The sequence below is a fragment of the Poromitra crassiceps genome, assembly GCF_964638095.1.
Source record: "Poromitra crassiceps genome assembly, chromosome: 1".
Lineage (NCBI taxonomy): Eukaryota > Metazoa > Chordata > Actinopteri > Beryciformes > Melamphaidae > Poromitra > Poromitra crassiceps.
The window spans coordinates 34,632,568-34,653,464 of record NC_139623.1 but is presented as its reverse complement, the minus strand read 5'-3'; the positions used below and the strand labels follow the sequence as shown (position 1 = coordinate 34,653,464).

The 20,897-nt window shown below is 42.5% G+C and overlaps 2 protein-coding genes across 2 annotated transcripts in view; both read left to right on the top strand.

Annotated features, from left to right (window-relative positions):
- The window catches only part of ddx46 (DEAD (Asp-Glu-Ala-Asp) box polypeptide 46), a 69,525-nt gene extending 57,654 nt beyond the window's left edge, over nt 1-11,871 (top strand). The window contains exons 21-24 of the mRNA XM_083633318.1: nt 1,223-1,441; nt 6,837-6,981; nt 8,131-8,204; nt 11,376-11,871. Of these exons, the coding sequence (XP_083489444.1) occupies nt 1,223-1,441; nt 6,837-6,981; nt 8,131-8,204; nt 11,376-11,423 (486 nt within the window). The 3' untranslated portion in view covers nt 11,424-11,871. The remainder of the gene's footprint in view (nt 1-1,222; nt 1,442-6,836; nt 6,982-8,130; nt 8,205-11,375) is intronic.
- Nucleotides 11,872-14,679: 2,808 nt separating this feature from the next.
- On the top strand, nt 14,680-15,297 carry cUnh5orf24 (chromosome Un C5orf24 homolog; the record flags this gene model as incomplete). The annotated part of the gene is made up of 1 exon (XM_083650262.1): nt 14,680-15,297. The coding sequence occupies one exon, from the start codon at nt 14,680-14,682 to the stop codon at nt 15,295-15,297; it is 618 nt and encodes a 205-aa protein (XP_083506388.1).
- Nucleotides 15,298-20,897: the final 5,600 nt, after the last annotated feature.

The window sequence follows — 20,897 nt, the reverse complement described above, 5'->3', positions numbered from 1 at the left end:
TTAGGTCAATCTGGGAACCCATCGGTTAAACGAAACAAAACAAAAACATTTTTTTCTCTAACCTCTGGGGGCAGCCCTGTTTCAATGTGGTGCAACAGGAACTCAGGAGGCGCGGTCGGCAGCGGGTGAAAATCCCTTTCCGCTCCCTGCAAGCTCTGCTATTGGCTCCAACCGACCGGCTCTGCCAATTAATGCATTTCTTTTCCGCCCCCCTGCATGTCGCTCTCAAATCCGTCCGTCGCTCTGAAATACAAATAACAACTCTAGCTCCTTGCTAGTAGCAAGTAGCAACTTGACATGCGCTGAAAATGGTAAGTTTTGACTACACACTCGGTCACGTTCACTTCATTTTGATCGGGTGAAGCGCAGCATGCGTGCGAGCACTGTTACACCCCTTTTGACAGAGCCTGCCGACAGATTTTCGATGCAAGTCGAAAGTCTGTCTCGAGAGATTAACGTTAGGTAAGAAAGATGCCCAAAGTTTCCTTTATACAACATGTAATAGCAATTAGTAAGCGACTTTGGCGTCGGCACCGCTAGTCTCTGCCTCTGTATTTCTCGGTTGTGTACGGGTCCGGTATGCTCTGTTCTATACGGGTCTGGGTCCGACATTTATCAGTTCTGTCCGCGTCGGGGTCTCAGCTTTCTAATAATAGACGGGTCCAATTCGGGTCCGGGCACAAATTTCCCTGGTCCATTAGGGTCGGGGTCCCTCATTTTGGACCCGTGAAGACCTCTACTTCCTTGGTCATTTTCTGCACTTTACATGGTTAGTTTCATCAGTTCAGTTTTGCTTATAGCCCCTTATCACAAGCATGTCTCAAAGGGCTTTACATAGCATAATCACACACTCATATACTAATCCTATACACAACGTAGGTTATACATCATATACATACTAGACATTTTTATTAGATTGCATTACGATACTACACAAACAGCAGATCTTTGGACTGTGGGAGGAAACCGGAGCACCTGGAGGAAACCAGAACATGCAAACTCCTCACAGAATGTCCAATTCAAACCCACAGCCTTGCTGTGAGACGACAGCGCGGGCCACTGTGCCACCCGTTTCATGTGTCTTGTATGTTTTCTTTTGCCTGTTGTTCGTCTCTTGTCACTTTGTGGTATGTTTTATGCCTTGTGGCACCCAACTTTCCCATTTCCCCATATGTGACTAGTCAAGTCTTGACCTGGAACTGACTTTTCTCTCCCTGGACAGGACGTGATGCAGCAGGCCACCAACGCCATCCTGCGCGGCGGCACCATCATGGCTCCCTCGGTGTCGGCCAAGACCATCGCGGAGCAGCTGGCTGAGAAAATCAACGCCAAGCTCAACTACACGCCGGTGGAGAAGCTGGAGGAGGAGAGGCAGGCGGCCGAACAGGCCGAGACCGTCAAGAGATACGAAGAGGAGCTGGAGATCAATGACTTCCCTCAGGTCAGCAGCACACAGGCCAGGGCTTTCTTCGCACATTTTCTGAAGGAGGCCTGCATGTTTTCCCTGTGGCAGGCTTTCATCACATTGTGGGGGAAATATATTTCTAATGTGTGCCAATTCAGTGAAAAATTATTTTGGTTAACCGTTTAGTCCAGGGGATCCCAAACTTAAGAATGCCGTGACCCACTTTGAAATCTGAAAATCTTCCATGGCCCATCCAACCCTTGCGACTTAGATGATATACATATATATATATATATCTCTGTATATATATATCTATATCTATCTATATCTATATCTATCTATATATATATATATATATATGATAGAGAAAATTTACATCACATTAGCCTTTGTACAAGTTATCTAAATACGTCTGTCTGTGTATGTACACAGGTTATCCAAATATGATGTCTATCTGTATGTACACAGGTCATGTAAATATGAAGTATGTCTGTGTCATAACTGTAACTAAAATGGAAATGTATATAACATTTCCACATTTCCATTTCCATAACTAGTGATTGTCCAAATAAAGGCTAATGTGATGTAAATTTTCTCTATCAATATATATATATATATATATATATATATATATATATATATATATATATATATATATATATATATATATATATATATATATATATATATATAAACATCGAACAAAAAGTTGGGAAATTTGTGTTTGGTAGATTATTTCTCTGTTGTAACAATGCTTCTTGGCAATACATTTTATACCTTTGGAAAGCCTGTTTATTTCCCTTTTAAATGGTGCCCCATTTGTAAGAAACATGCATTTGTGCAATTAGCAGCACATGTGGGTTGCACACATGAAAAATTTGCCAAATCTTCTCTGCCAATGCCAAACAGCTTATTCTGCTGTTGCTATTGACTCTTGTTTGGTGGATTGGATGATTGAAGTCTATCAGTAACAAGGAAGAAACAAGACATATTGGCAATTTTACAATTTATTAATTTATTAACAAACAGTCAGGAGCCTCAGTGGCGTGTGGAAGAACCATACACAGCCACAACAGCCTGGTACCAGGCTTGTCATCATTGGAGGCAATCTCAAAGCAGAGAGATATCGAGATAAGATTCTGCAGCCAGTGGCGATCCCACATCTCCACAGTCTGGGACCGAACTCCATCCTCCAAGATGACAACGCTCGCCCCCACAGCGGGGTTTATCAGAGACTACCTCCAGAATTTGGGAGTAGAGAGAATGGAATGGCCTGCCAACAGTCCTGACCTCAACCCAATTGAACATGGGGTACGGTGGTGCAGTGGTAAGCGCTGTCGCCTCACAGCTCGAAGGTCCTGGGTTCGATTCCCACCTGGGACGCTGTGGGCGCTGGAGTTGTGACCCCCCCCCCCCTTATCTTCAGTGTCTACTGCCCAGGTGGGCTATCTCGTCGAAAGGGCCTTTCTGTGTGGAGTTTGCATGTTCTCCCCGTACCCCCCAGGGGGTTCCTCCGTACATAACCCCCCACTAAAAACATGCAGAAGATCGTCATCTGACCAGTGACGACAACATCTGAAGTTGGTCCAATGATGGTCCGATGAAGGTCCCCGGGCGCTGGAAAGAAATAGCGACCACTGCTCCTGGCCTGCCCCCTGGAGGAAAGGACAAGCCTGGATGGGTCAAATGCAGAGGACATATTTCACCGGCCACCGTCAGCATGAGTGTGTGTAGTGGCCGCATGCATGTGTTGTAGTGTGTTTGTGTGACAATAAAGACGGGCTGCCGTCTGAAATCGTGTTTATTTGTGGGATCAGCTTGGGTGTGCTGTTCGTGCTAGAGTGACCAACACAACCACGTTGGCTGACTTGCAACAAATCCTGTTTGAGTAGTGGAATGCCATCCCACAGCAGTGTGTGACCAGCATGAGGAGGAGGTTCCAGGCTGTTGTGGCTGTGTATGGTTCTTCCACACGCTAATGAGGCTCCTGACTGTTTGTTAAATAAATAAATTGTAAAATTGCCAGTATGTCTTGTTTCTTCCTTGTTACTGATAGACTTCAATCATCCAATCCACCAAACAAGTCAATAGCAACAGCAGATTTGGCAAAGAAGTCTTTCACGAGTGCAACCCACATACTCAGCTGTGCTGCTCATTCCACAAATGCATGTTCCTTACAAATGGGGCACCATTTAAAAGGGAAATAAACAGGCTTTCCAACGGTATAAAATGTATTGCCAAGAAGCATTGTTACAACAGAGAAATAATCTACCAAACACACACAGTATATATATATATATATATATATATATATATATATATATATATATATATATATATATATATATATATATATATATATGTATATGTGTGTGTGTGTATGTGTATGTATGTATGTTCTAGAACAGAAGTTCTCAAATGTTTTTCAGCCAAGGACCCCTTACAAGATAGAAAATATACCGGGGACCCCCTCATTCTGATTTGTGATTTTGGGCTAAGCTTAATTGTTTCCACGGTAACTTGCTTGACTTTTAAATTGATAGGTTTGTTAGATTAGAATGTAATCCATGAAGCATTTTAGATTTAAAGCATAGAATATTTTCATTGAACTGTGAAGCTTTTGCAAAACAAAAAGTTTTCATTTTTATTTTCCTGAAAACTTTTCGCGGACCCCCTGGCAAAGTGCCACGGACCCCCATTTGAGAACCACTGTTCTAGAATACACCTCTTGGTGCTACTTGGACACATCATCAGTGATGAACCCGGGGTCATAGGGTGTTTCGGGTCTTTGATCATCAGACACCCTCGCCCGGGCGACCTTAGTCAGGGGTGATCAGCCCCAGACTTGTGTCCAAATGGCCCATGTATGTGTATCTATATATATATATATATATATATGTTCAAGTATACATACTACTGCATGCGCTGGGACGCGTCATCAGTGATGTAAACTGGGGTCGTGGGGTGTTTCGGGTGTGACAACATCATACCATGGAGCCCAGTAGACCCGGCCGATTACGACCCCGACCCGCATCCCAGAAGCAGCCGCTCACGGATCAGCCTTCTTACTCTGTCTGCTATGTTGCCCGCGGAAGGGTTGATCACGCCCAATCCGCTGCAATAGAGTTTAGTGCTACACCGCAGTATTGCGAGACCTTCGGTGCATGGAGGTCTAAGGCCCTGTGGGGTGATTCCAGGCCGGGCACCTCCTTCATCTCACCAGAACATCCCGCGGAAAAAGGCAATCCTACCATGCCGTACCATGGGCAGGGAGGATGCCTCAGGGAGGCCTGTGCGCTGCACGTCATTCACCTGTGCCGAGCACCTCGCTCTAGGCTGAAGGACCACAGGCCGTGCCGATGTTTACGCAGATTTTCAGGAGGCTGATCCGTAGCACTTGTGGATTTCTCCCTCACGAGAGAGCCAGGCTGGGGTGCTAAAACCCATCCCGTACCGGATGCCGTCTCTCCGACCGTCAACTGTCTATCCAGCTTGTCACCAAACTATACTTGGTTGTCACCTAGTCTATTCCCAAGTGTCACTGGCCAGGGGGAGCCAGGGGTTTAGGTTCAAGTATACATACTACTGCATGCGCTGGGACACGTCATCAGTGATGTTAACTGGGGTCGTGGGGTGTTTCGGGTCTGACAACATCATACACCCTCGCCCAGTAGACCCAGCCGAGGCCGATTACGACCCCGACCCGCGTCCCAGAAGCAGCCGCTCACGGATCAGCCTTCCTACTCTGTCTGCAACGTTGCCCGCAGAAGGGTTGATCACGCCCAATCCGCTGCAATAGAGTTTAGTGCTACACCGCAGTATTGCGAGACCTTCGGTGCATGGAAGTCTAAGGCCCTGTGGGGTGATTCACCAGAACCTCCCGCGGAAAAAGGCAATCCTACCATGCCATACCATGGGCAGGGAGGATGCCTCAGGGAGGCCTGTGCGCTGCACGTCATTCACCTACGCCGAGCACCTCGCTCTAGCCTGAAGGACCACAGGCCGTGCCGATGTTTACGCAGATTTTCAGGAGGCTGATCCGTAGCGTTTGTGGATTTCTCCCTCACGAGAGAGCCAGGCTGGGGTGCTAAAACCCATCCCGTACCGGATGGGATATATATATATATACACACAGTATATATATATATATATATATATATATATATATATATATATATATATATATATATATGTGTGTGTATGTATATATATATACACACACACACACACACAACTTGCAGTGGACTTTTGTGCATGCTCAGTACACACCTGTCACTGTATCTGAAATTATTTTTCCTCACTGAAGGATGACTGCTTTTCTCGGATAGAAAATATTTAAGGGATGGTTCTGGAATTATTTTTTTCTCTGGGTTTTTTGTTTCTTAACTCATTGAGTGCCAGCCACTTTTGGAGAACGGACGCTCCCTGTGCCAGAGTTTCAGAGCTTTTTTCAGTGATTTCTCGAGGCCCACAGAATATTGTGTGATATTACTATGTAAACAATGAACACGCAAAAAGAACGATGAGACTCTTTTCTATCATCAGCAAAAACAGGTTTATTGATATCATTTTCTGTTCTTTAGTTATCAGCCGGAGAAGATAGCTTGATTTAACAAAAAATATCCTTTTTTTTCTAGAAGCTGAGATATTGGCCCTTTTGTGAAATTAAACATTTCAAACACATCACTGACTCTGAAGCTAATGTCCTGCTGCCTGGGTCTGTCTGGGTGTTGTGTGTTGTGTGCTGCTCTGCGTGCCCCCCCCCCCCCCCCCCCTCCCACTCCTCAACTGCACACTCCTCCTTATGGGAGGTGGCTCTCTGCTGAGTTTGCTCTGCACTGTGAAGGGTGCGCGACCGTCTATGTGCGCGACATCCAGCTTTTTTACAGCTTCCGCGTGTGTTTGTCACCGGCTCCTATGCTTCCAGTTGAGAATAATAACAAATCCACGGCTGATCATGCGAATTGGCTGTTGCAGCGGACATGGAGGACCTCAATTGTGGGAGCAGATTGGCTGCTGCTGCTGTAGGCACATCTAACGTTAAAACGCTTCATACATATCGATGCATACGGATGCGATGCGATTTCCGTTTCCCCAAAGACTTATTCTCTGTTTTTCTCTGCCTTTCTGTTAACCTGGAGAGCACTGTCGCCACCTAAGGGTTCTGTAAAATAGGTTATAGACCTCCAATAGCTATAATATTTGTACAGGAGAGGCAGAAGGCTTTGATCGACGCCCCACCGTCAAAAAACGCAATTGACGAACATGTCCGTCCTTGGCACTCTACGTTACTATTTGAAATGACGAACATGTCCGTCCATGGCACTCAATGAGTTAACATGTGGCACCAACCTGCTTGTATGCATGTGGTAACTGTAATGCAAGTGTGGATGTGAAGTAGGAGAATATTTGTTGTTGTGTTGTCCCACAGACGGCCAGGTGGAAGGTGACGTCCAAAGAGGCTCTGCAGAGGATCGGTGAATACTCTGAAGCCGCCATCACCATCAGAGGAACCTACTTCCCTCCAGGCAAAGAGCCCAAGGAGGGAGAACGCAAGATCTACCTGGCTATTGAAAGTAGGTGTCTTTTTTATGTTTTTTTTTTTCTTTTTCTTTTTAAGAATTGTGAACTTCACAACCTATATTTCATGCGATAATGATATTCTTGACGATATGAAAAAATACTCAAACATATTTTATTAACAGTTTGCCTTCAAATATGCCTTCAAATATCTACCTATGGGTACAAATAAAGTAACCTTGACCTTACCGTGGTTCGTTGTACATGCTCTTTTGTAACCAAACCACTTCTACACTACTGAAGTATAGTAGTCGCGCTTGCTAGCCTCCCCTCCCTTCCGGGAGAGCAGTCTGGCTGCATGGAAACAGGCTGCTGGCATAAGCCCTCCCTTGCTCTACAGCTGCTCTCCCATTGGAGGCGACCATTTCAGTCACTGCCGGATTTCTGCTCCCCGCTTACAAGCTCTGTTATTGGCTCCAACCATGTCAATCAGAATGGCTTCCGCTCCCTCCTCCCTGTGTGTTGCTGTAAATGTCCCCAGCCGCCGAAATGAAAACAACAATGCTAACTAGCTAGCTAGCAAGCTAATGGCAGAAACCTACACGGCACACGCTAGCTCGTTGCTACAGTACACGCTGAAAATGGCAAGTTTTGATGAAGATTTGGATTGTTGGAAACTATTTTCCAAGGGCACTGCCGCTATGCGCCGCCCAAGACGAGTGTGATTGATTCAACCAAACAGAGCATTTCCCCCCAGCAATTCCAGAAAGGAGACCAGCGCTGCCAGACTCCTCTCCCGGAAGGGAGGGGAGGCTGGCTAACGAGACTACGGGAGTAGTAACTTCTTAACTTAATTTCTTAACCTATTAACTGCTCTACCGTGGAGCCGGTTTCAGCTATGCACATCATTACGTCAACAAGTCAGAATATTGCCATTATCAAGATGTCACAATATTAATTTTTGATGATATGAATATTAATTTTACCGGTATTATCGTGAATGATACAATATATATAACTACAATATATATAACTAACATACTAACCTAACTCCTATTCTTTCTTTTTTCAAGGGAGACTTGGCAGCTCATTAAAAATCTCCATTCATCTTTATTTAAAACAATCTAATGGAGATTCCAATGTTCTTGTGTTTTTGACGGAAGTGTGTTCATGTATGCTGTGTATTGATGATGTTTGTTTTCTAGGTGCAAACGAACTGGCCGTGCAGAAAGCCAAAGCGGAGATTACCAGGCTTATCAAGGAAGAGCTCATCAGATTAGTAAGTACTATCTGCTTTAAAAACAAAGATGCATCAATATTAGGGGTGTCACGGTACACAAAAGTCACGGTTCGGTACGTACCTCGGTTTTGGGGTCACGGTTCAGTACGAATACGGCACGGTACGAAAATGGGGGGAAAAAGCAACAAATCCCAAATTCTGTTTTTTTCCCTTTGAATATGTCTGAATTCTGCTTTTTACCCTATTTTTACAATCAGAAATAGTGTCTAATATGTGGGAATGAATAAATGTCCACTATTTAATAAGATCTAGGCAATCCACACAAAAAGGTTTTACTCTAGAGCAGTGATTTTCAAAGTGTGGGGTGCGCCTCCCTCTCAGATGTCTGTATTCCAGCTGTTTGACAGGGCAAAGGCATTTCCCCCCACTTTAAATCTTTATTGTACACAAGTTTGTAAACAGAGCGCATGTGTGGAGTAGCCTAATACTCCCACCAACCCCTCCCCGTTGTATTTGTTTTATGTAGCATTTGCGTTTGATGTAAGCACTAATTTGGAATCCTATCTAAAAGCGGCCACTAGGCGGCAGTGTTTCTTTAGTCAACGTCAAAATACCTACCGGTACATGTTCAGAAGAAGAATAAAACGGCAGAAGAAGAAAAACTTCTAAACCCTGTTGAAAGATACCCCCACTGTCTGACAGACAACGGGGTGGGTTTCGCTTTCCCAGTAAGTACGGGAAAGAACCCTGTCAGCGCCTTAACGTTATTGGATGTGAGTTTTGTTTAGCATAATATGATTACGTTCGGTCATCTAATGGATTATTGGAACATGACAAGGAGTCATCGCCTCTTCCTCACCGCAGCTTGCCTGTCTGCATTCGCAGATGTCTGCTTGACCGCATCACTCATCCCACGCGATGTATGTTGCTTGTTTACAAGTTAACAGCCTTGTCAGTGTTATGTAACTTTTAGCCGCAACGCGCAACTATAAAGGACTTTGTCGCGGCTACGTAACGTTACATTGGCAAGCTTACCTCGTTGGCTTGATGTTGACAGAATTTGCAAAACAGCTTATCGCCACAAAACGTCCCATTCTGTGAACGCGGATTTCTATGGCCCTTGTGTTGTTTTGGTGTGTCTTCTTCTGTGGCGTTTAATTAAATTAAATTCAATGCCGTTCAAACAGCGTTTAGGTGCTTCTGGATTTGACGTATTCGTCGTGTCGTTTCATGTACCGTGAAACGAGGTACCGTGAGGGTCGTACCGTAAATTCACGGGACGAATACATGTACCGTGACACCCCTAATCAATAGACCAAATCAGCGGGATGTTTACATTTACTTCCGGGTACCCCTGAGGTCCACACATTATAATGGCGGTGGACGGCACAAACTGACATGTTGAAGACAAAAACAGACAAAGAAGACAAAAATGGTTCGTCCGTGTTGTGTTGTTGTTTAATATCATTCATAACAACACTTTCACTAACGTTAGTGGAGACCAGACTAGCTAATTTACCTGTTGGACCAGACTAGAGTAGACTTGAAGCTAAATTAAATTGACCTGGCGTCAGTAGCTCTGTCTGTACCAGGCTCTTTCTCGCCGAGAAGAGCCTGGTGACGCGAGGTTACTCTGTCTGTAACGTAAAAAAACAGCGAGTTTGACAGACAGACAAACATTATTAGCTAGCTAACACTACATAAAACAAACACAGAAGAAAGGCTAGATACGTCGGACAAGCATGTTTACCAACCGTTTAACCATTTAAATTGAAAGTAGTCGGCCGAAAACAACGAGAGGGTTTGACAGCATTTATATGACAACACGCACATTTAAACCTGCCGCCTTTCCCAAGTGGTACCCGGAAGTAAATTTGTTTACATGGTGACGTCACGGTGATTTGGTCTATATGATACTGGCTTTGTACATCGCGCTGCCACTCACACTAACATGTTAAAAATAGAAACACAGCATCTTGATTTCCTAGCTGTCTATGTTTTAAATCTCCTTAGTTGAGAAAAATAAAATGTCGTCACCCCCCCCCCCCCCGCCCTGATAATAATTTGCAGATATATTGTCCATAAAAAGCTCTACATCAGGGCCAAGTTGGAAATAAGTGTTCATACTTTTACATGTCATCCCTTGGATTTTGTTGTTTCTATATCCACAAATTAAATCAATCAATCAATCTGCATCAGATCAGTATTTTGCAAAGGTGGAAAGAGTACTGACAAATCCTACTCAAGTACAAGTATTGTTGCTTTAGTGAGAATTAACTCAAGTACAAGTAAAAGTACTAGTCCAGGAAATTACTCAAGGGTAAAAAGTAGCCTACGGTATTTAAAAGTACTCAAGTAAAAGTACATTTGCTTTACTTTAAAAATGTTTTATGTTTTAATTATTTACCCTAATAATTTCATTTGACACATACAGCATGTTACCAGTGTTACCTAAGCTGTTCCTGTCTTTGTCTTGTCATTTGTGCTGAACAGCTCGTTCAGATGCAGCCAGAGATCAGTTTGGTAATTCTCTCCTTTGCCAGACAAGTTAGAGCTGCTAGGAGCAATTTTACTTTGGCTATCAGCAGTGTCAAATGAAACGCACATTTCTGAATTAATATGATGATGGGGTTCATTACAAGTGTGATTTAATTTAATTGACCACTGTGCTAACAAGCCACCAGTTTGGATGCCCTAAATGCAGAAGTGATTCTGGACCTGTTAGCGAGCAGTCCCAATGCTACTGTGCTGTTTTCAGTGCAGGGTGCAAAACAAAAATCTGAATTTACTCATTTACTCAGTGGAAATTTAAAAGGAGTAGAATATCTGGTATTTGAATTACTCAAGTAAGAGTAAAAGTATAGCATTATAAAAAATATGTAACAAGTAGGGGGGGGGAGTATTTGTACTTGTACTTGAGTACTTTACACCTCTGGTATTTTGTGTTCTCAATCAGCAGTGGAAAAGGTATCGTGTGTCTCTGAAAACATTTGCTTCATTTTTGCCTGGATCAAGTTCTGTTGCTTCTGATGTAAATCATCCAAATCTCTGCACCACTGATGTCTCTCAAATATTAATGGAAAACATATGGGACAGATACATGGCAAATATCAATGAAAGATGCTGCTCATATTGTGTGTGTGTGTGTGTGTGTGTGTGTGTGTGTGTGTGTGTTTTGTTTTTTAATTGTTATTCTTTTTCTCCTCACAGCAAAATTCCTACCAGCCGACCAGTAAGGGCCGCTACAAAGTGCTGTAGAGGAAGAACCAAGGCTCGTCAAGAAATCTCCTTTCATCTCTACAGCTTCACTGGATTCGTTGCAGAATATTTTCTTTTCTTTTTTATGTTTAATTACCTTAATTTAGTGTATTTTGTCTCCTCCCCTTTCCCCATAAATCTATTCTATGCTTCATTTAAGCTTGCAATTTTATACAAAACCATACAAAATATTTGATCCAGTTTTCACAAAAGTCTGTTTTTACCATCTGAAATCAAACTTAGCTCAAACTTTGAGCTCCCTGTCTCGTCTATCTGCAGCGGGTCTCTGAAATGTAAGATAGTTTCATTCTATGTTTAAATGTTTTTTGGTCAGTTCTGTCATCTGTACAAGTAACAGATAATTTAAAACATAGTCTTTGTTTATGAAGAAACCCAGTGATGTAAGTTGTTTTTACTTTTCCTCACAATAAAACAATGTGTTGCTGGAAATAAACGCAATGTGTCCAGGTGTCTGCAATGCATGTTAAAGATTGAGGAGAGAATGCTTTGCTCTCACTTGAATTATTAATAGCCTGTCGTTTTATATTATTTATCAGCAGCAGAATGTGCTGCTGCATGGTCGCCTGTTTAACTGAATTATGGCTCCATTTCAAGTGTAAATTCATGCGCTTTGTTTGGTGCGAACAAACTGTTGTGGATTATTATGATTTAAATGAAAACAAGGCTGGGACGTGAAAGCGGTTACGTTAACCGGGGGAGGAAAATGGGAAAACCTCTTTGCATTCTCGTTCGGACATCTGCGCATGCTCAGACCGCGCTCCTGTCTTATTAATTTTTAATGGCAAATGGCTGCGTTTCCTCTCCAAACCTCTGGAGCCTGCAAATAACGCCGTAAACCCGCTGTTTACTGCCTTTTACAGCGAAGCAATCTGCGGTAGTTCTCTGATGATAGTCGATGTGTTTAGGTGCTTTTGGGAAAAATGGATCGACTCACGCTTTGAGGGATGAAATATCTTTTTTTTCTGCTTAACCCTTTCCGCTCCGTGATCTGCGAACAATCGAGGTACAGTAGTGCTAATTTTAGTGGCATGGAGGTGATCTGGCCCAGATATAAGCAGTCAGATTGGATTTGTTGTCTGTTCCTTTGTCCAGCTTTTTAAACCGGTTCCAGTAATAAAACCCTTATTGGCGAAAACCTCCAGGCAAACATTGAATTCTGAATGTTGTGCTATAACGTAACAGGAGTGACATGGATCAGAGGATTTTTGTGATGATGCGTTACTCCTGTGTGTATATTTTTTTGTGAATGAAATTTACTAGTGTCTGTCGCCTATGTGATAAGTACACCCCCTCTGCAGAATAGAGTAGACCAGTAGCCTATCATCAGCAGCAGTCTGGACAGTTTGTCCTTTGCCTTGTAAAGTATTTCTGCCCTGGATTTGGTTATTCATTATGGGCATCCTGTTGCCTATTAACCAAATGACCCAGCATGAACCATGAAGGCTAGTTTTATAAAAGCAGTTTGTTTTGTTGATTGGCAATTAGGCTACTATATGTTTATTTGTATTTGTTCATTATTGACATCCTGTAGGAGAAATCCCTCGATCACTCCCCCTCCACAGGGAGGTCAGAGTTCAGTGTCTTGCTCAAGGACACCTTAGCGGGGGGTGCTAGCTGTCAGACACACAGGCTTCAACATGAGCCTTCTGGTTCAATTACTACACCACTCTACTGCACTTTTAGGGTGCGTTCACACCCTATCTGAACTCTGGAGTGTTTCCTTTGTTGTAGTTTGTTTGGTCAGGTGAGAAAAACGCCTTTCAAACTATGGTGGCACCAAATAATGGCACAGAGTTTGGAAATGTGCGCTTCTTTAGTTGTGAGAATGTAATCCGAACCAACCACAGGAAATGGCCCCAAAATTGGGTCAGTTACTCAAGCCTGGAAATATAACTAAACTAGGCATCTTGCGCGGTCGATTCCTAGGCGAGGCTGCTCCTTGATGGCATACTTCAGGGATGCTGGATCACCTGTCCTGGAGCTGGCAACATACAGCTGTCCATGGGCCATGGCTGAAGACGGGGGTCTGAAGCCAGACTCACTTATTTCTGTGTCTGCCCCTGGGACTTGATTTTGCTCTTATGACATTGATGACATCACTGATGATGTCACAATGCCTCTGACATCACTGATGATGTCACAATTTATGACATCACTGGGACTTTGTGTGTGTGTGAATTTATAACATCACTGATGATGTCATCAGTGAGACAGACAGACAAACAGTCCTAGTCCAAACCAACCACAGGAAATGGCCCCAAAATTGGGTCAGTTACTCAAGCCTGGAAATATAACTAAACTAGGCATCTCATGCACTCAATTCCTAGGCTCGCCCGCTGCGCGGCCTCGCCCTGGCTGTTCCTTGTTGGCATACTTCAGGGATGCTGGATCACCTGTCCTGGAGCTGGCAAAATACAGCTGTCCATGGCTGAAGACGGGGGGGTCTGAAGCCAGACTCCCACTTCTTTCAGTGTCTGCCCCTGGGACTTGAAGTTGCTCTTATGACATCACTGATGACATCATCAGTGGGACTCTTATGACATCACTGATGTCATAAGAGAAGAAGATCGTCATCCGACCAGTGACGACAACATCTGAAGTTGGTCCAATGATGGTCCAATGAAGGTCCCTGGGCGCTGGAAAGAAATAGCGACCACTGCTCCTGGCCTGCCCCCTGGAGGAAAGGACAAGCCTGGATGGGTCAAATGCAGAGGACATATTTCACCGGCCACCATCAGCATGAATGTGTTGTAGTGTGTTCGTGTGACAATAAAGACGGGCTGCCGTCTGAAATCGTGTTTTTATATAGATAAACTAACTGAATGAGTGCAAACTTGGAGTTCTCAATATATGGGCCAAATAGCACATTTCCCAACTCCTTGAGCAATATTATAAGGGTGCAGACAAGCTGAAGCTACAGGACTGGAGTCAGATTTGAAGAAATTGGTAAAACCATTCCCTCTAATGCTGGCAAAGTGGAAACATGATGTCGCCATGTTTGATATGTTACATGTAAGTTTGTCTGTGGCTAGTAAATTTGTCTGCTGGCAGGTACCCAAACACTGTATGGCAGTGTTTTTTTTTCCTTTCCAAAATCAGTCTGACTGTTAAAATGGTGAAAGTGGTATGCTAAGCTGCTATGAAATCTACCAGTGGCGAAAAAAGTGTTTCCCACTCTCATCTGTGTGATATCATACTAATACCTTTGTCACATGTGTCCAACCCCCAGCAGAAGATGATGCGTCAGGTGACAACCAGCGATTTTTGCATTAGCAGCAGGCCATCCTGCCTGGCAGAAGATGGCCACCACCCGGCCAGCCACTTTGACCTCTGCGCCTCCCAGTCCAACAAGTTCTACCCCCCTCCTCCATCCCTCCAGATGACGCTGGCTCCCTTGCCCCTGCCCACCCAGGGCCCCCGCAAACCCATGGCCTGCCACAGACCGGAGCCGCTCGTAGGCGACCCCTGCTCGCCTGGAAACTTACAAGGGATCAAAAACCCTGATCAGTCGCCGGAGGACCCCAAAAAGAAGAAGGCTGTGGGGAAGACGGGGAGACGTGGCCGGCCGGCGGGGACCACCAAGCTGGCCGGGTACAGAACCAGCACGGGACGGCCCCTCGGCACTACCAGGGCCGCCGGGTTCAAGACGAGCCCGGGACGGCCACTGGGTACCACCAGGGCGGCGGGGTACAAAGTGAGCCCCGGACGCCCCCCCGGCAGCATCAAGGGCCTCTCCCGCCTCAACAAACTGGCCTATGGGACCTGCAGCGGGGCGGCTTTCCCCTATCCCCTACCAGCGCACAAAGAGATCCTCTGTGAAGCTTTGTGCAAAGAGAAGGCAGCAAATGAATAAAGCCCCCACTTTGTTCGCTTCCTGCTCGCTCTCCATCGCTGGAACAAGAGACGCATGTTTTCAGGTTGCCGTCAGATATCAGGTATGATTGTAATCTGTCCGTTTGCTGCGACGGCCAGAAGAGGAAATATGGATTTTCTATTCTAGGTGTTGGTTTCATCTGTGTGCCTGTCACCTGATATTGTGTGAGATGTTCCTGCTACTGTTGGAGATCTATAGTGTGTGAAGGGTTTCACTACAAAATGCTATATCCGTGAGGTTGGAAAAGATTATACCAGATGTTCATTGCTCAATATCTGAAGAATATGACTCAGTCATCTTAAATGTTATTTTGTAGACAGAGGTTTTTAAATAGCTAATAACATAATCACAATGCGTTTCCACTTTAAAGGTGCTACATGTAGCATTTTAACACCAATTCATAGTATTCCCATGTCACATGCATTTCCTTCCAATATGGTCCTTTACAACACAGCTTATTCAGTTAACTGTTATTTTCCTACCAAGATGACCATGTGGTGATGAACAGTGGTGGTGAACAGAATGCTATGAATAAATCACCATGACAATTTTGAAAAACACAAAATGCTCCATGCAGCACCTTTTACGTTTTAGATGTTGCATTTAAAAAAATACAGGACATCCCATTCTTGAAAGTCTTATATTCACTGTCATGGTGTATATACACTAACTGATTTTGAGAGTTTGGTATGTAATTTTTAAAATCTTTATCGAGGAGACATGAGCATGCATGCTCTGTTTCGGCAACTCCCTACACATTCATACATACAGTTACACACATTCACACCTGGCAGCTGCCCAGTAGAACCACATTTTTCTACTGTTTGCCTCTGAGCAGCTCCAGAGCGGTGTGGGGGGGGGGGGGGTTAAGTGCCTTGCTCAATGGCACCTCAGTTCGGTCAGGAGAGACCAGGTCGAATGCTCGAATAAAAACTTTATTCAAAAGCGAAATCATTAGGAACTTGTGGCACAGGCTCCGTGGTGGCTCAGGAGAATATCTGGATGGATGCCCCCCCCCCGCAATCCTTCCGGATGTTGGTGGGGTGGACAGGCAAAATTTGTGAGTAGTAGGCTACAATAGCATAATTAGGTTATATGATTATACTGCCATCACTAGACGATTGGCTGTCTGAAAAGAGAGGGAAAGTGTTGACCAACACTGATTGTGTTTGTTAGCTTTGATTGGGTACAGAGAAAGCATGAAAGAAACAAGGTGGGTGGGTTGTATTAGCTAGTCTTCCTGATTGAACTTGCATAATCAACTTCTGTTGGTCATGGAGGGGAGCCTGCCTCTCAGTCACTTTCCCCCCAGCCAATCCAGCGGAGATTCAAACTGGCAACCCCCGCTTACAAACCGCCTCTCCAACCTGCAGGCTAATAGCTCCACAAAAATCAAAAACGTAATCCAACATTTCCCACAGGACTCTGGAAATCACTCCTGCTAATATAATATTTTATTGTTCACTTTCTAAAGGTCTTGTCTCAATTGTCTACTGTGGTATTTGCATGCAGATGGCATCAAAACAGCTGAGTCAACATTACAGTATGCTGTGAAGTAAAAGACTGTTTAGTTGTAATCCAAACGCAATTTAATGATTTTTACTGACTAAACTCAATTCACCTGTCACCGGGTGTCCATGCATTTTCTATGACGAGGGAAACATTAGTTTATAATATGGATCACGGTTGCCATAGAAACATTGGCTACAGCTAAACCTTTGGTTGATGCCACTAATCAGCACCCAATCATGTGTACTAGTATTGACATTCTCTTTAAGCGTTTATATTATGTAGCAGGCTATAACAAACACATTGCTTTACTTTAAAGGGATACTGTAATTTTTTTGGAATGTTCTATGTTCTTCTGTCTTGTCATGTTGTGGAGAAAGTTTCTGTATTCACTCGGAGTCCGATGTGTGAATGAGGAATGCAAACAAGATTCAAAATGTCAAAATACAATCAGTTTATCTCTAAATTGGATTTTGAAGGTGTAATCGTGTGCGGCCGAAAGCACTGACCTGACATGGCAGTTTCACTGCATTCAGAACACTAACTCATTGACATAACTGATATCTTTCAAAACGCTTATGTCTTGTGCTATTTATGTGACAGACTGAGGCCTCAAATATGCTATTCATGTGTGCAGATAAAAAAAAGTTAACCAAAAAGATGTGGCTTTTGATTTGCATTTTTGCATTTTGCAATTTTGCATTTAAAGGTGCTAAGTGTAGTATTTTAACAACCAACAATCATTAGAACATTAATTCTCAGGCATTTGTGTAATTACCATAAAAAACAAGACCATGCTGAGAAGATTGTGAATCTCTACTTTGCATTTCATAATATTAATACCACAAAACAGGACAAAGGAGCTGTTCTCCAAACGCGGTGCTAACGTTTCTCATAATGGCAGATGGTAGAATAAGTGAAAGGCTGATGGAAAAATAATTTCCAACATGCCAAAGAGAAAACCTTGACTGAAGACAAGAACACATGGCAACATTTCTTTTCAGGAAGCACATTTTGTAAAACACTAGCATTAACAAAACCACTGGTGTGAGACAGAGGCTATGATCTCAAGTCGATCATGGTCTAATTTTCTGGTCTAAGGTTCTAAATCCTAATGGGATACCAAGACATAAATAATAATTATTTTGACAGTGATATTGTCTATTGGTGTTTTAAAATGCTACATGCAGCACCTTTAATTGCATAGATAGACAATCAAAATGATGTTCCGCCTACTCCAACCTCCCAGTTTTGGTTTTTACATTGATTGGTAAGGAAAAGTCGAGAGAGATCAAAATAAATAAACAAAACGAAATAATTTGAAGATACTATACCATAGCCCTGCAGAACACTTGACTGATTGGCAGGGAAGCTGGGTATTCTGTAAAATGCTGAAATAACAAGAAATATTAGTCCTTTGCCAATAGTTTAAGGAAGAATAGAAGAGTTGCAGTAGAGTGGATGGTTTATTCGTCATATCACATGTTTTCTGCACAGTAAAAGTCATATGATTGTCAAATATCAATCAGAAAAATAACTAATTGGCAATGAGTTTGCATAACATTTGAAGCTTACAACTTACTCTAAAAATAACATGTATTCAGTATTATTCATGTCTGGGGAATTCAAATCCTCAAATTGAAGATTGATAGCATTGCTTCACTGAGCTGTTCTCTCCACATCAACTTTTGGCAGTAGAATAAAAATGACAACATTCAATTTGCTGTTAAATTTGGCTGCAATAATTGTATGTATTGTACTGTGATAACTTTGATACTATCCATTTTTATTATTGTTGTATTTTGATACTTGTGTACAAGGCCTTCTTCACTTGTTTTGTTGATTATGTGTGTAGTATTAACTGAGGTCACTTAAAAACATCTTTATCATCCTCCTTTACCAAAGAATGTTTTCTACCTATAAGCTACAAAGAGGTGTGAGCTAGAGTGTATTTGATAACAAATCACAACAACTGACAAATTATCAAAAGACAGATTTTGCCATATAACTTGTAGGGAAAAAGCACTTGGTGACCACTCTGGTGAAAAATACTCAGAACCTCCTTTGAAATGGTCCTTTTTTAAGCCCATATTCCCTGTATTATTAAACTGGCAGTTCCTTTACTGCATTGTAAATTGCTTTACAGTGACAATGTACATTTCCTTCCTGACACTCCATTTTTATATTCATCTGTTCTTCTACTTTGCAGTACAGTAATACTTTTTTTTTAAATAATGTATATGTCGCAATGTTTGATATGTTACAGATAATTGTTCTTAATGTAAACATGATTGCAGTTAGGGCTGGCAGGATGCCTCTTACACCTTGTGAAGTTTGGTTTACACAGTTTTTGTGTGAGAATGTTTAATTGCTTTTCTAGTAGAGTTTTGTTGATCATATAACGTTAGCAGACTGCAGTGTGTTTAGGGTGTGTATGCACACAGTGAGGCAGTGGCTAAGTGGGGGGAAAACATGCTAGCAGGATGCTCTGAAGGCATTTTTACATTGCCTGTGAACCAATTGTAAACATCTATTTGGTATTTTTAGTAGACCGTCACGGTTTTGACTTTAAGATATTTGGCAGGCAATAGACTGTTCTGAATGGTGAAAATCAAAACCTTGCAATGATAACAGCAAATAGTGACTGGTGGTAGCATGTTCGCTCTACACACAAACACCCAGATGATCCATAGCCGTGGTTTCTTACTTTGAAGAGGCTATGTTATGTTAAATGTAACACCAAGAACTTCAAAGGTTTCTGTCTTTGTCAGTTTGTTTAGCCTATACTCAGTGAAAGGTACTGACATTTGCACAGAGGTTTGGGATCTTAACCCACCAGTTGTGGTTTGTGATTTCTGTCTGGCCCAGAGAAACAAAAATGAAATTTGTACCTTAAGGAATGGTAAAAACTGATACTGAAGTGATAATGATCAAATATCATCTATCCCAAATGGTGGACTTATTCACATGCATTTTGGTGTGATAATAGAAGCCTATAGTCAAATCAATGCACATGCAAGGTACGGGAATTCAGTTTATTTCCTATTTTTCACTTGTCCTTTGTGAAAAACAATTTTTTCTCACCCTATTCCACAATGCTCACCATACAGTTCTGCAGTTGTAAATGATGATTTTAAAGATATTACCTCATGTTTTAAGTGTTTCTAGGGAGATGTGTAGCCCAGTTATTACTACAGTGTAATCGGTTAGGCCTATAGGCTACAGCTTTGTATATTCCCATTTGATTCTTGCATGGTTGTTGTGGAATGTTCAAACGTTCTGTAATAAATTTGAAAGGAAGACATTTTCCTTGAAACAAGTGTTTTCTTTCATAAGACCCTCATGAGATATTATAGGCTTTATTCTCGAGTGGAAACCTCTTATCTCCAAAATGCCAACTTTTTTGAAAGAGTTAGTGTAATTTTCTCAAACCATAGCAGCCTGACATCACCAGACCAATCCACAAATGCCAGAGCAAATTAAACATGACATGAGCTTGCAGATTCGTCAGGTGTGTAGCCCTAAGACTTAAATTCAAACACAGAAACCCCAAAATTGGAGTCACAAGGTTTTCACATAACAATATAGGCTATCTGCTATAGACAAAGGGAAGCAACATGCACAGACATGTCAGGGCACAAGGGAAGTGCTTACACACCAACACGGACTATCTATCTATTTAGTTACTGTATTTCTACCAGTGTTTTTCTACAACTAGGGGACTAGTCTAATAATAATAAATAATAGCTTGGATTTATACTGGTTTTAGGAGCGGGCCATAGCCTCAATCACCATTGTCTTAACTCACTATCAGATAGTGACTTTTATTTTATTTTTTAATTTAGATGAAAATCTTTGAGATTATAACTTTAAATCAGGATTCTGAGAATGAAGTCAGAATTCTGAAAATAAAGTTAAGAATTCTGAGTTTAATGTCATAATTCTGAAAAAGAAAAAACCCTCAGAATTCTGACACAAGCCATCCTCCTGCCCACAGTTTAATGTACTAATTTAATTCTTTACAGACTCCTTTATATTGACTACAAGTCATAAAAATAAATAGCAATTCA